This window comes from Schistocerca gregaria, chromosome X, assembly GCF_023897955.1.
Source record: "Schistocerca gregaria isolate iqSchGreg1 chromosome X, iqSchGreg1.2, whole genome shotgun sequence".
Taxonomy (NCBI): domain Eukaryota; kingdom Metazoa; phylum Arthropoda; class Insecta; order Orthoptera; family Acrididae; genus Schistocerca; species Schistocerca gregaria.
The window spans coordinates 346,529,331-346,544,591 of NC_064931.1; the positions used below are offsets into that span (position 1 = coordinate 346,529,331).

Below are 15,261 nucleotides of genomic sequence, written 5' to 3' on the forward strand. Positions count from 1 at the left end.
TGGCAATCAGTGTGTTAAATACCTTTTTCATCTCAGAGTACAAGATGCATTGTGCGACCTTTAACTCCTGGATTTTCTTCTTTCTACGACATCCTCTGCTCCATAGAGGATGATACTGGGGCATTTAACACACTAGGGCAGAACACTGGATTGTGTATTTGATTTGCAACCAACTGAACAGTATAAACAATCTTTTGAATGCCAATGCAGTATAACCAAAATGTTGACCTTTAAATGTGTCTAAGGTAAGATCGAGAAAGGCTGTTGCATCCTACTCAGGCAACTTTGGTACAATGAACACTGGAATAAAAGCTGCTGTCTTTTTCAGCTCATCATTTTCTCTCTTTATAGTGTTGTTTAGCTCAGTGACAACTTCACCTTGCCATTATTGTTGCATTTCTGCCACATCAATATTCATGATGTCAAGGAGCTTTGTACAGAATAGAAGAAGTGTGCCATGAAGAAACCTTCGACTTGGATTTCAGTACTTGGGCTTTGATTTATATTTATTTTTTTCTGTTTGTTCAAAGTCTGTTGAAAATGAAACCTGCTGAATAGTGCTCACACTTCAGAATAATGCTCAATGAATTGTTATGCAAGTGCATATCATTTTTCAGTCCAGTGTTCACTGCATGAATGTTAGTTTCTTCTGAATGAATCATTATTGCCAACAAAAAAATCCCATAATGGAATACACGTACCGGGATGGCAGATTTAGAATTCCAAGGCAGCTGAACAGCAGCCAATAAAAAATTGGAGGTCTGTACATTCATGCAACACCATGCCTTCTCACACCAGAACACCTGGACCAACAAAATGATCATGTTTGAAAGTGTTCTTGGGTACGTTACATGTTCCCATGCTTTGCCACATGAGGGTACATCCAGCAAAGTCAAATATGATCATTCTCGTGGTCCAGGTGTTATGATGTGGGAAGGGATAATGTTGCATGGGCATACTGACCTCCAAATGTGTTGGGCAGGCATATTGCACCATGCCCGCATGCAGCAGTGACTATCCAGCAGTTGTCAACTGTGCTGGTGGAGGAATGGAATGCCCTGCCACAACTCCTTACCAACCTTGTGGTCAGCATGGGATCTCATTGCACAGCATGCACTGCTGCAGCATCTCACCTTTTGTAACATCCAGAGGACCATTGTGAATAAAGGTGACTTCAGTGTAATTATTGTATTTGAATAAAAGTGTCATTTCTGTTCATTTCACTGTGTATTTCTTTCAGTTACCTTCTGGGCTACATTGTAGCAGTACTTAAAGATATGGTCCAAGTTTCATTGGGCTATGTTACTTGGCAGTGTCACATAATGTGAAAGTTGCTTCCAGTCTTTAAATTTTGGGTGCCAGTATGTATCGAGAAAAGCAACAGACAAGAACAGAACCCTGTGGCCCCCACATTTACGTGACCTGTCAGTTTCAAAACTCTTTTCTGTTTGTTGACAATGGAAGACAAACTACTTCTTCCTACTTTTCAGATATAATGTGAACCATTGTTCAGCTTTTTGTCTGATCCCATAATGTTTCAACTTATGCAAAAGTATTGCATGTTCACATAATCAAAGGCTTTTGATGACAAAAATACCCGTTGTCCTCAACCTGTTGTTCAGCTCTGGTAGTACCCCAAATACCAAAGATTAAATTCCATTTTCTGTGGATACTCCTTTACCGAACCAAAACTGTAAGTCTGGCAGCAGATTGTGTTTACTGAGATGTGCCACTATTCTTCTACGTAAAACTTTCTCAGCTTGTGAAAACATTGGTAGTAAAGAAATTGGCAGATAAAGACATTATCTCCACTCTCCTTTTTATAAAAGGGTTTAACTAATGAGTATTACAATCTGCCAGGAAATTCACACCTAAAAGACACATTGCACAGATAACTGGAGGGAATGGAGAAGAAGAAAGGAAGAAAGACTATGCAGCTAAAAGCTATGAAATCTTCATGGGTTATCAGCCGAGTGGCGTTGTCTCCTAGTTGCAACGTTTCAGTGGATTGCGTATCCATCATCCTCAGGCATATCCATCATCTTCGCCAGAAGATGATGGATACTCAATGAAGATGATGGATACACAATCCGTCAAAATGTTGCAACTAGAAGACGATGCCACTCCGCTGATAACCCGTGAAGATTTCATGGTTGAAATATGCCGAGGAAGCCTGCAATCGCATATATGCAGCTAAAAGTCTCTTAACACTGTGCTAAACACATTAGTGAGTTGTCATGTTTCGGATTTGAGGGTAGGCAAGCTCAAGCAAAACACATGAATGTTACAGGTTTGTTTTATCAAAACTGAGTTTGAACAGGACATGATTCCAAGAACTTAAAATTTCTGACATTTCAGCCAAGTTCAATTTGCCAACATCCACTACTAGGAATATGTTACTGTGAAGTGAAAATTCTTGTCAAATGTTACATAAGACTTCCATCAGTGACAGAATGTTCAGTTGCGAAGAGACAGCTCCCTGCTGTTGCCCGAGAACAGTGGGGCTTCTTACAGTTCTGCTTCCTGTATATTCCTTACAGTCCATTGCCTTCACCATTACCAACATGATCTTGTAATCATACATGCTGTCACACTTAGTTGTTTGCACAAACGCATCTTCTTTGTCAGAAAACTCCGATAACTCTGCAAAACCAACATCAAAATCTTATTCTTCCATCATCCTCAGTAATTGCTAATCAGTGAAACAAGCTAGTTTTTGGCATTTACAATGTTGTACCATCCAACTGTTTGATGGTACAGGGTCTCTTTGACCTAAAACTATTTATACTTGTAACATGCACCAAATGTCACAATTCATACCAAAATTAAATTAGCAGTCAACTTTATTATGGATTTACAGCAACAGTGAAATTTGTAAGAATATTAGTAGAATCTCTGTTGAAAGTAAAGTTGCAAAAAATAACATTCAAAATACTGAACAAGATACTGTATATGATTCCCTGTAAACCAACCTCAACTTACTCAAGACATACAAATTTATGCATAATACTGCACTAAAAAGAGTGGAGCTTGTGAACACCAGTGGGCACAGCGTCAGGCACGAGCCTTCAGTGTGTTAGTGGCCATGTGGTAGTCATGTTGAAAGGCATATAAAGTATTGAGAAAACAGCTGTTGTCATTTCAAAGACAGAGAATGACACTGTATGGTGTCAGTAACGGGTCAGACACCTTTGAGAGGATGGCAGTCTTCCACACCAGATTGAGAACAAAATGCATGACTTAATTGTACAAGACAATAATGTCAAGAAAAAGTGCAATGTGCATTTATGAAAATCAAGAAATTTTGTTGATTCTTTGCAGCAAATTACCCTAACACCTTGTCTGATTTAAGTTTATCCTTTTGTCCTGTACAGTCAGTCATCATATTGCCTTGAATGTAGGTTAATTGCAAGAAAATGAAATGTGTGATCCATGATCAGTTTTCATATTCCAAAAATATAAAATGTGCCACCAAGATACTGGTCATTGTTCACATTGAAAAAGGCTTCTGTTAAAGTTCAACCACACGAGGAAATTTTAAAGCGTAGTACTGAATTCATATAACATAGTGGACAGAGAAACTTTAGGTCCTCCACACAATTTTTTGCGCAGATCAGGAGAGCATGTAGCAGCACGGTGGATTACTAACCGAAGGGGTCCGGGTTCTATTTACGACCGACTCGGAGATTTTCTCCGCTCAGGGACTGGGTATTGTGTTGTCCTCACATTTGTATCGTCCAAATTATTGTTATCCACATATTGTCTGCCTCAGTAGCAATGAGATGGCTGTATGGGGCGTCCCAAGAGCCACTAAATGAACAAAATATTATCCACACACCATGCTTTTCTGATATATGTAGTAATTCTTGAACTCACACAGTTACTTGAACCTATGTTTATATTGGTACCAGAAAATTCTGACTAAACGACACGAGTATGTCATGCGACAAAAAGGTACTCATCACAGCTCAGTACATTATTTGGGCTAAATTATCATGGTATTTGTATATCTTCTTTCACATCAATAATGTATTGTCACCCTTCTTTAGAAAAGGAAGCCATTTATCGAGTACACTGTTCCTAATTTTGCACACTTATTATCCCTCATCTTTATTCAACTTTATAGACCTTAATTCATCCTATTGTGACACAAATGTACACATTTACTCAACTGTTGCTCCTTAAGTGGCATGGGCTCCAGAAGATATGATAAAAGTAAAATATTTTACAAGGTTAACAGTTTTGTAAGATGCAGATGCTGTCCACCGTCATTGAAAACTACTATCACTGTACTGACAGATTTATTGTCCTTTCTATCAGAATTATGCACATCGATTACAACACTGATTCTATCAAAAATCCACACTTTTCTGTGAAATCTTTCAAAAAGCAACTGCATTTTTCTGACAGCTAAGGTTCCAAATTCAGTAGCACAGGGACATTTAAGAGCGGTCTCTCAGTGTCAAGTATTATTGACCATGTTACTGCAACTAGGCATTACTGCGTACTTCAATACATACATATACATGTAGATAAGAATGTTTAATTTCAAATTAATCATCTAGCCAAATGTACCAAACAGGACACTACAGTTCTTAGTGCATAGAAACGAAACAGGCGGGAAGATAAAACAGCACCACAGTCCACCAGAAACACTGTAGATGACAACTGCACTATTTGTTTATACCAATGTGACTTAACTTTTCTGGAGGGCAGGCTTAGAAGACATTCCATTTAATGTATATATTGTGCAAATTTTAAGTTGACTGAACTACAATTAGATGAACAGAGAAATGTCAAGACACTTGTCAAAGCTTGGTAGGACATGGTGTTCTATAACTGGTAAATGATAGGATGCGGCAAGCATTTGAGAAAAAGCTATCATCAATTTCTGCAACAGATATTTATTGTAAATTCAATATAAAAATACAAATTCAAGAATAATTTCACAAAATATTAGTGACTTCATATTGCATCATTGTTTATTATGCATATAATATTTCACAGAATGATATTTTGAGTGTATCAAACTATATTTTCACAAGTCTGTTGGATAGGTAGCACTTGTAAATTTGTTGTCGTCATCATGCGAAACAAAATTCGATCCCTTAGTCAGTTCGACTTATCACATGTAGCAATGGAACGACAGTTGCTTTAGTAATTCCATTAACAATACATAGCACCAGTATCGAGGATCCAGGTTCGGTTGCAATATAATTTTCTAATCATCATTACAGCACAAAGATATTATCGAATGACATATCTGAATCACCAACAACATAAAGGATACTGACTTTTCTATCAGAATGCCACCACAAGCCTGAAAATGTTACAGCAGTGTTCTCAGAAGTGATGATGGCACATCAATACCACACCAAAAAAAAAAAAAAAAATAAAATGAAGAACACTGTTTCTTCACCTTTTTCTTGTGTAATTTCAGCTAATTGTTGCAGTTTTGACCAATTAATTTACAACAAAACATGTAGAAACTAGTTTACAGATTCAGCTACAGAGCTTTGGGATGAGTTTATCAGATTGTAATAGTTCAGCAAATGACATTTGAGACTTTTTACATCAGTGATTTTCGTAACATTACATACCAAACTAATTTGAGGTGATAGTAGCTCTCCAATTCTGGAATCATTCTTTCATCTACTGAAACTTGATATACAGCCATTGTATGATACAGATACAGATACAGCATTGCAAAATTGCACCCACATTTACCGGAAGATGAAAATAAATGCCCATGACTTTATATATTAATACCCTTTACAAGCCACAAAATACATACAATTTACCTTATGCACAATAACTTTATTTAAGCTGTACAATAATTAGTAAATGACAATGTCATTATGTTCCAATTAATTGACAATATATAAACGTCTCCACTGTAACCCACATGTTGACAGATCTCTGCAAACATTTACAGAAACCCCTGTTCACATCTGTCACTGGAATGATAATGTTATTAGATCTCTTCACTTTACAACTTTGACTTGAATTCTTCAATTCTATCTTTTGCTCGCCTCTGAAGTTCTGGAAGCTTCATTGCTAGTCCCATATTCCCCTGGATTTTAATCTTGCCTTGGAAGAATGCCTTCTGTGGATTCATCTTTCCAGTGATCAAGTCCACAACATCACCATCATCAATAATGAATGTGACATCTGGTTTGGCTGAAAAATAAGAATGATGTTACTCATATGCACATCAAAATGCCCCCCCCCCCCCCCCACACACACACACAAAAAGCTTACTTTTTCCATTGTATTCAACACTTCCTTTCCCAGTCTTTGCATTAATTATCCAATAACCTTCAGCACCTCCTGGGCCATTTGTAACCTTGAAAGCATATACTCCTCTAACTTTCTCAATGAGATTGTCCTTATCATCCTTCATTGCAGCTTCCATAGCTTGGAACAGAACATTTGCCTTGAAAGCTGCCGGGTCCGGGGCAGCAGCGACACGGTTTGCATACACTGGATATGATGGCCTGCAGTATTATAGAGTTCATGTCAGTTTGCGTTGATAGGTATACTTAAGCACACACAGATAAAATACTTGCATAAAAAAACAAAATTATGTCTTAGAGACCCATGATAAAAATTTCATAATCACCTTGGGAAACCATGCCTATAGAGGGCAACAACAACTGCTCCGCCAAGCCCAATATTATGCTGCAATCCAAGCTTAGCACCTGCAACCTGTCTTCGACCAGCTTCACCCCGTAATTGCCAGCACAATTCAGCGCACTGTGCTATACCTGAAGGATAACCAGTTTTTAATATTTACACACTCCGCTAACTCACTAAAATTTTTGCTTCAACTAATTTCACCCATAGCACTTGTAAACAAAACTGATACAAAAATGTAAAAAAAACCAATTATGTACAGAACTACTTCTGAAAAATTAGTATCTTGTTATCAGAAGTACTTTAAGTATGTGAATGTTCAAAGAGTCACCAACCAATGGCCCTTCTCCCTTCCACAAAAGTGATTATTACCTGTGGCGCCCAAAGGATGGCCTTTTGATATCAGACCACCACTGGGATTTACAACATACTTCCCACCATATGTATTTCCATTAGAATCTATCAGTTCACCAGCCTTCCCAGGAGCACATAATCCAAGAGCCTCATAGGTAATCAGCTCATTTGCAGAAAAACAATCGTGCAGTTCTACAACATCCACATCGTCGGGCTTGTAGCCAGTGTTCTTAAACAGTCTATCAGCAGCTGTTTTTGTCATATCATAGCCAGCCTAGAAAGTTATAAGAAGTTACTAGATACTTCAGTTTGGTGGGATATTAATCAGCAAGTCAACAGTAGTTTTCCATTCAATAAAATAAATTAATTTACAAACTATGGAAACAATCTACTATCTGGGTTATTATTAAGACAAATTAATCTGGACAGTAATAAAAAATTTAAAAATCACATTCAGAAATATTTGTTTTATAAAGTTATTTTCCACAGATCATTTTAAAAACCAAATACATACAATTTTCATGCAACTGTTGTCTTTGAATGTGGAAGGAAGATCAGTGACCATTTCTATTCCAACAATTTCAATAGCTTGGTTTTCCAGACGATGTGCATGTACAAATTCCTCCGATGCCAAAATGGCAGCTGCTGCGCCATCAGATGTAGGACAGCATTGCAGTTTAGTTAAAGGACCAAATATCTGTGGTGAACTCATTATCTGTTCAAGAGTATATTCATCCTGGAACTGGGAGTACCTATAAAACAGAATTCATAAATGTGAACAATCCATAGGCCAAATAGGAAGGTGGAAAACTATGAATTCAAAGTTAAGTTTCTGAAATGTCTTATGTCTTCCACACAAACTAATATTTAGCTTAGCACCAACTCTGAAAACTTTGTGCTTTTGACAAAACAATTGGTACATACGGGTTATTTGTTGAATGTTTGTGGTTTTTGTAAGCAATCTTTGCTAAGTGTTCAGGTTTAGTGCCGTATTTCTCCATATGTTCTTTCCCAGCATTTCCAAATATTTGTGCTGCAATTGGAGAGTTGCTTAGACCTGCAAGGTCAGCCATCAGTTCCACATGTTTATCCAGTGGGTTTGTTCTATCAAGATACTGAAACAGAGAGATATAAATCACCTTTTCTGTGAAGGAAATCTTATTTCTTGATTTGTCAACAGAAAAATGGATTTTTTCTAAGTGGAGTCTTACTGATATTTTCAGGATCAGAGTTCACACAATACACCCCAGAAATGTGAAATGAAAGTTCTACGATATTGCAATTTGCCTTGCAATTATAGTTACTTACAACAAAAACTGCATTAAATTTTTTTGGGGTGGGGTGTGGTTGAGGGGGAAGAGGTTTTTTTTTTTTTTTTATATAAAAAAAACCAACAACACTCAAGAAAAAGGATTCTGAACATGGAAGCTCACTGCCGGTAGTATGGATGGGTAGAAGAATCAGTGTAACATTTACACGAAATGATGTAAGTGAGTTCTGGGTAAGTATCAGCATGACTACAGAAGAACCAACTTTTGTCCAATATTACTTTCTCTTCAAGGGCAGATATGTAGCACCAGTGTTTCCACACTTTACACAATTTTAATGGCGCTATGAGAGAGAAATAAAGTAAGGGACATATGTCATTTAGGGGCTGGGATGGTGATCCGGTGGAGGGGGAGGGAGGGGCAGCAGCACCGAGCTCAGATTCATCTGATGGGTAGCATGAACTATCATTTTTGCTGAAATCCAAGTATGTATCAGAAATGTAAGTTTCTGAAACCTGTATTTGTCAGCCACATTTTTCTTTCACCTGTCACTTTGTTTTGAACTTTAATTTGTCACAGTTTAATAACTTTAGAAGATACTTTTCAAAGAAGAAAAGTGCAACAGGGAACAGTGTACATACCTTTGCACTAAGGGATCCACGTTCCATTTTTTCAAATCCTAGTGCCAAAACACACTGGTTATTTCCAGATTCGACAAGCTGTTTTGCCATTAATAGTGCTGTTGAACCTGTAGCACAGTTATTGTTCACATTGTATACAGGCATTCCTGTCATGCCAATTTCATATAATGCTCTCTGTCCACATGTAGAATCACCTAAACAGATATACAGATCTTTGATATTTCAACTCTAGTCGTACATTTTTTCAAAAGCATGACAGTCAAGCTAACCCAAATAGACAAACTTAACAGTGACCGGCAGTATTTTTTTTTTGTTTTGTTTCCATATGAAACCACTGAATCCATAATACTAAGTGTAGTCTTGGTCTGGTTGTTTTCTTAATACAAATGCATATTTTGCACGATATTCACTAGTGATACTGTACATGCCACATTCACCTACAGTTACAATTCGAAGATGGCTGTTTTGTAGAAGTAAAACCAAGTTGTCATGTTTTAAATGTCTAATGTAAACTGCAGTCTAAGCAGGAAAAGTTTTTTGTATATTTTCTTTTTAAATCAAATGAGCATAAGAATAGTAATGCACATTACTAAATAACTTAAGTATATTAATGGTCAACACTGATCAGGGTTTTTAATAAGAGACAAGCAATTCTACCACCTGTCTTCATGACTTCAGACCTCAGCCATTTCCTGTCACAGGCTTCAGACATGTTACAGAACAATAAAAACTATTTTCAGAAGAGTGTGCATTAATTTGGTGAGCCTCCATTCATATGCTTTTAAGGTACAATTTTCCCCACAAACTGTCTGTGATTTCCAGTGAGGAAACAGTCTAGAGGAAGAGAATTCCAATAGTTCATCAGCAAAGCCTATAAAATAATTAATTGCTGGTAATTTGTACAGCATTGTTACAGTTAAACTTGTCCGCAATGCATAAATAGCCCCCTACACTGATATCACACCAAAGAGGAACTTTCATTTAAGGAAACATCCAGAAAGAAAGAGGAAACGTGTTCAAGAAACCAGACTTTAACACTAACTGTGACTGAGTTATAGTAATGTCAAAGCATTATAGACTGGTACTGAACAAAACATTATTTTGTTGATTTTTTCCAAAGACACCATCTATTAGTGCCATTTCAGCCTTGTGACCATTTTCAAGAAAATGGATAAAGCACAATTTTGTTATTCACACTTACCAAAATTTAAAGAATACACCCTTGGCATGTTTTCACATTCATATGATGAACAACGAACTAGGCATAACTGCAATAGTAGATTTTATAAAGAAAATCATAAGGAACAATGTCATTTGAACATTTTTATAGAACAACCTCAGCCCCAAAATTTAGTTTCTCAGTGCTAATAATGCAGCAGTACCATAATCAAGAACTCTTGAATGTGTGAATTAGCAGGAGTTCTTCAGGACAACATTTTCACAGAACATCAAGTGGGTAGCTTTCATGTCAAAATGCAAGTGTTCTATTTATTTTACACAAACAAAGTTTTTCTTCCTTCTGATATCACAGAACACTATTGCAAACACAAGCCATCCAACGCAATACAATTTCCTAACTAGTCTGTGGGTCAGCAGTGCAGTTTCACCTATAAACTACAGCATTCAGTGCATTTACGTCAATGGAAAAATAAAAGATCATATTAAATTACTGGTTGTACTCCACTACAGCATTCAGTGCATTTACGTCAGTGGAAAAATAAAGGATCATATTAAATTACTGGTTGTATAACTACAAACAAGCACAAACAAGATTACATAAGAACATACATACCATACACATATCCAACACAAGCTTGATCAATATGATCAATACGAAGGCGTGCATCTGATAGTGCCTTTGTAACTGCCTCTTTAACCATTTGAGGATAGTCGAAGTCATCTCTCCTACCTGGCTTTTCAAACTGAAATGAGTGCAAGGAATTTCATTAGATGCATTATTTCAAATGACCTGATAGAAAACATGTATATAGGCCTATGTCCTAACTTCATATGGATATACACACTTTGTAAACTGCTGCAACAATAACTTTCGGATATTTGAAATCAGGTTTGAAACTTCCAGAAGTAAATAAACTTTAATTGCTAATACCCAACAGACAGCTGTCAAACAACAAAAAGTTAACATTTTCTCGAATTGTTGAGGGCATACCCACAACCAGAAAAGGTCCATAATTTTAGGAAAATTTAACAATAACTACTTTCAACAATACGAAAGGAAGAAAACTTTCCTTTTACAGGACGTCAGTAGCACTTCAGAGATATTACTGCTGTAATCAACAGTCGATTCGTTTTAGGCAAGTTAGCCACTGAAATAATGCCACCAGTTTCATACGTACAGTACTTCAAAAGGGGCAACGCAGTATAATTAATACTTGCATGGTATGCAAGTCACTGTGGGGTCAAAGGTAGTCTAAGCCATTACCATTCCTCATCACACTTCATAACACGAATTTTACCTATTACAAAAATAATGCACAACTTATTTCTGCATACTTCTTGCAACGAATATGCACTGTGTGTCATAAAAATCCTTTGAAGACGAAGAGCTTTACTACACTAGGCATCTATATCTCAATGAAAATACTAATAATTTTCCAGTTTAAAGTATTTAACCGTGCGGAAAAAAATTATTGATAATGTCTGGCATCTCTGTTACTTACCTTCGTCATTCCAACACCAACTACAAATACTCTCTTATTTGGACTCATTTTTTCGAAAATTATGATAGTCACTGTTCACAACACAGAACTTCCAGCTACACTACACTGTGGCAACTCAGCAAATGAATATATACCAGAGATAATAAATGACCCCTAGACTTTGACCAGTATTCATTCGCCAATCAAAAAAACAAAGAGATAATTGTGTGAAAAATAAATTTGTCGCATAAGTATGTTCTCTTGAAAATTATGTTATAATTTTTGCGTCAATAAACTGGAAGGATAATGTAACATAGCTACTAAATTCGCGCACTAGCTTCTGCGGCGCATGTGGGCGCCAGTATGGCAACTTCAAGTGAATTCAGTGATGTTTGGCGCGTCGCGCAGCTGTGTGTGGGGAGAAAATGTATGTTAGCGTTTCTTGAAATTGCTGTTGAAGTGTGTATTATCGATATTTTAAGTAACAGATAATTTTAGTGCTTCGACTTACTTCGGAATATTTGCAAGAATAATTAAATACATAGTATGTGACTGTTAGCTGACTCTCACGGAAATACAGCCAACCAAGGAAAAAAATAGGGAACGTTTTATGAATGAAAAATTAAGTGCGTTTTTACCCATATAGTGAAGCGATTGATAACGGTAGTCTTACTTCTTATATTTTCGTGTTTACTGTTTACAAATATTTAAATTTCTCGTTTTGCCCGGGTTCTTCCTAGCCCTTGTGTGCTCTTGTAGACATGGCCACTCTGGTGGTCGAAGGAGGAATTAACGGTTGTGTGTGAGACCAAGAATTAATTTTCGGTGTGAAAAGTGTGACTTACTTGTATGTGTAGTGAAACGTTAATAGGAGAAGTGTTTCGTCCTGTCTTGTAACGGAATAGTGATTTTTTTTGTAAACATACGACTAAAAAAAGAAGTGTTACGCAGTGTAAAGGAAAAACGATGGATGGCGCTGGGGTACCTCCAAGTCCAAAATGGGAGTCATTGACATAATGGCTGTGCAGTTTACTTACAAATGTAAAGGAATCTTCCAATGCAAGGAATTCAATATTGTGCGTACATCACATCGAATTATCAATATTTTTACTTTAAGGGTAAGTTCGTTTTCATGAATGTCTCTGTCTATAAGGTGCGAAGCGCTAGACGTTATGGCTAGAGTATCAACAAACATAAGTTGAAAACATCTAACATTGTCACGATTATTTCACTAGTAGTAACTACGAAGTCAGTAATGTCACCTTTTAATTCTGCTGCGAAGTGTGCAAAATAAACAGAAATTATTTCTATCCGCCATATTCACAGAAAGTGTGTTGCAATTATCGTAACATTATCTTGGTTTAAGATGCTCGAAAATATACGAAAATTGAAGTATACGTTGTTAATATTTTGCTTGAATAGCGCTGATCTGTTTTTTACACCAAAGGGTTTCAGGTTTGGTTCAAATGTGCTATGTATTGCTGTAAACATACATGGATTGAAATAATTTATTATGATGGTTCTCAAGCACTTTGATGTTTAATAAAAGTCTAAACGGTTGGTTAGTCACTGAAATTCGACATTTTTTTATCATCAAAATTCCGCGTGACTTTCTAAAATTGGCTAACATATTTTTCATACAGTGTCTCTTGTTATTGGCTGTTGAGGCACACATTATTTAGGATTAAAATGTATAGACCCATTCTACATAGAAATACGTAATACGATGTGATTTCGAATTTGGGTTACAGATTTGTTGTTGTTTTAGATATCCGATAACGTCTCGTTCACTATACTTTAGCGATGTAGTATTGGGGGGACAGAGCTCTTGGTGTTCAAAAGTCAGGTTATTGTAGCTGAATACAATGCTTTTTCAGTTTGGTCCAATTATCATATCGGTTAATGGACATACGTACGTATCAGAGCTGGGTGACAAAGGGTGTAACTAATATTTTTTATCATAACGGTTATTAATTTGGACCTAGGTGGTGTAGTCCTTATTTTTTAAACTATACATAATTTAAGACTACATTCGCGTCAGGTTGCAGGAAGTAATAGTACTCAGCACGTCACGGTGTTAATATCAGTTTCTATTTTGCTGTAGAGACAGTGCACGACTTCTTGAACGTGAAAACAATCAGCTGTGTGTTACAGTTTATTATCATGTATCTACATCGGCATGCCGTGGCCAAAAGCAGAATCAACATCGTGTCGACCAGCTTACCAGTGCCGTAGTGTCCCGTTATCTCTTTGCTATTAAATCATCATCACACCTACAGAAGTAACAGGATTGGACTCACATGCACAAATACTAATAGCGCAATAACTTAAGGATTTTTTATAAAGTTTGTTAAAATATGCAAATAAGGCTTGAAACATTTACTGGGCAAGCCCATGCATATAAATTAGATGAACCAGCTTGAAATATCATGGTGGCAAGTTGGTTTTGACATTCCTCCCAATCTTATTTAATTGGACGTTCCTTGCCTGTGTGTCAGAATATGTAATCTCTTTTTCGAATTACACTCGTCTCTCTCGGGAGCTGATGAAATATTGTACAGTTAATAACTTATTGTTACAGTGAGTCAGCACCTGTGCTTATCATTGCTTGGTATTAACATTTGATTGAAAAATACTACAGCGTAGTAGCTGCGAGTGTTATTTACTTTTTCTTTTGAAAAATAAGGTATATTTCCAGGATCTACATTCATAAAAGCCGTTGCTTTTACTCTGTTAGTCCGTGCTGTTTTGTAGGCTGAATGTTAGAAGCTAATTACTGTTGTCTGCTTGTATCTGAAAATCTTTACGCCTGATCCCGATAGTTTCTTCCTTAAATTTCATTTGACGTGTATCATATTACACAGTAAAATGTGTTCTTATTTAAAAACAGAGAGATACTTATTGTCACTCTGTGTGTCTAATGAACGAAATGGTGAAAACCAAAATTAGGAAAGTTTGTGATATTCTTTTCATTTTATAAAAGAATTGCATATAGTGCCAGTTACCGCAAGCAAAAAAAGGAAAGAAACCTGTAAAGCCACTGTACTGACTTGTGTACACTCACAATTACTGCTTGGAAACTGGGGAAGCTCGACCATTGTCAAATAATGCTAAGGTACTAGTTTTGGACTGTTGTTTGAAAATCGTAATAGTTGATAGATCTAAACAAATATTTGGGCTAAATCTGTAAAGAGTGTAAAATCAAGGAAACAATCTCTTCAATGTGAAAATATCGCTCCAATTTCAGATATTGAATTGAATTTGAATACTTAATGTCACAAATTTGGTTACGTAGTTATTTATGAAGAACGTAGTAAACGGCTAATAATGAATTTAATTTGTCGCTAATATTTTTTGTCCCCATAAATGAAAATACTTATCGATGTGCAACTTTCCTCTTGTAGAGCATATACTCGTTTGTAGTTGCGAACAGCTGCGGGTGTTTAAAGAGACATCTGGTGGCTGGCTGCGCGTGGAGAAGCGGGAGTTTCGGTTTCAGCAGAGGTCGATCGATAATGAGCAACACCGAATTTTAAACTAGATGTACAGATATGAATCGTTTCTTTCGCTGTCGTTAATTTTAATGTGTGCCGCTTAAATGTGAGGAATCTGAAATTCATGATCGTATGAGTACATACCCAGCCGGCGGAATGTTTTGCCCTTTGTTGTACAGGCAGACAGTGCCAATCTGGAGAAATACAC

At 36.6% G+C, this 15,261-nt stretch overlaps 2 protein-coding genes across 5 annotated transcripts in view; one reads left to right on the plus strand and one right to left on the minus strand.

The window, feature by feature from the left end:
- Positions 1-4,884: 4,884 nt before the first annotated feature.
- LOC126298524 (sterol carrier protein 2) lies at positions 4,885-11,670 on the minus strand. The gene is made up of 9 exons (XM_049989884.1): positions 11,581-11,670; positions 10,692-10,821; positions 8,900-9,093; positions 7,915-8,105; positions 7,505-7,742; positions 7,009-7,264; positions 6,623-6,767; positions 6,262-6,497; positions 4,885-6,180 (listed from the first exon to the last, which is right to left on the minus strand). The coding sequence occupies exons 1-9, from the start codon at positions 11,626-11,628 to the stop codon at positions 5,990-5,992; spliced, it is 1,629 nt and encodes a 542-aa protein (XP_049845841.1). The 5' UTR covers positions 11,629-11,670; the 3' UTR covers positions 4,885-5,989.
- A 249-nt stretch (positions 11,671-11,919) lies between these two features.
- LOC126298523 (nipped-B-like protein) overlaps positions 11,920-15,261 on the plus strand; it is a 362,304-nt gene continuing 358,962 nt past the window's right edge. The window contains exon 1 of one of the 4 annotated variants that reach the window (XM_049989881.1): positions 11,920-11,986. The gene's annotated coding sequence lies outside the window, so the exon portion shown is untranslated. Of the gene's footprint in view, positions 12,678-15,261 lie in introns of all 4 variants that reach the window. The other 3 variants (XM_049989883.1, XM_049989880.1, XM_049989882.1) reach the window with 3 other exon arrangements.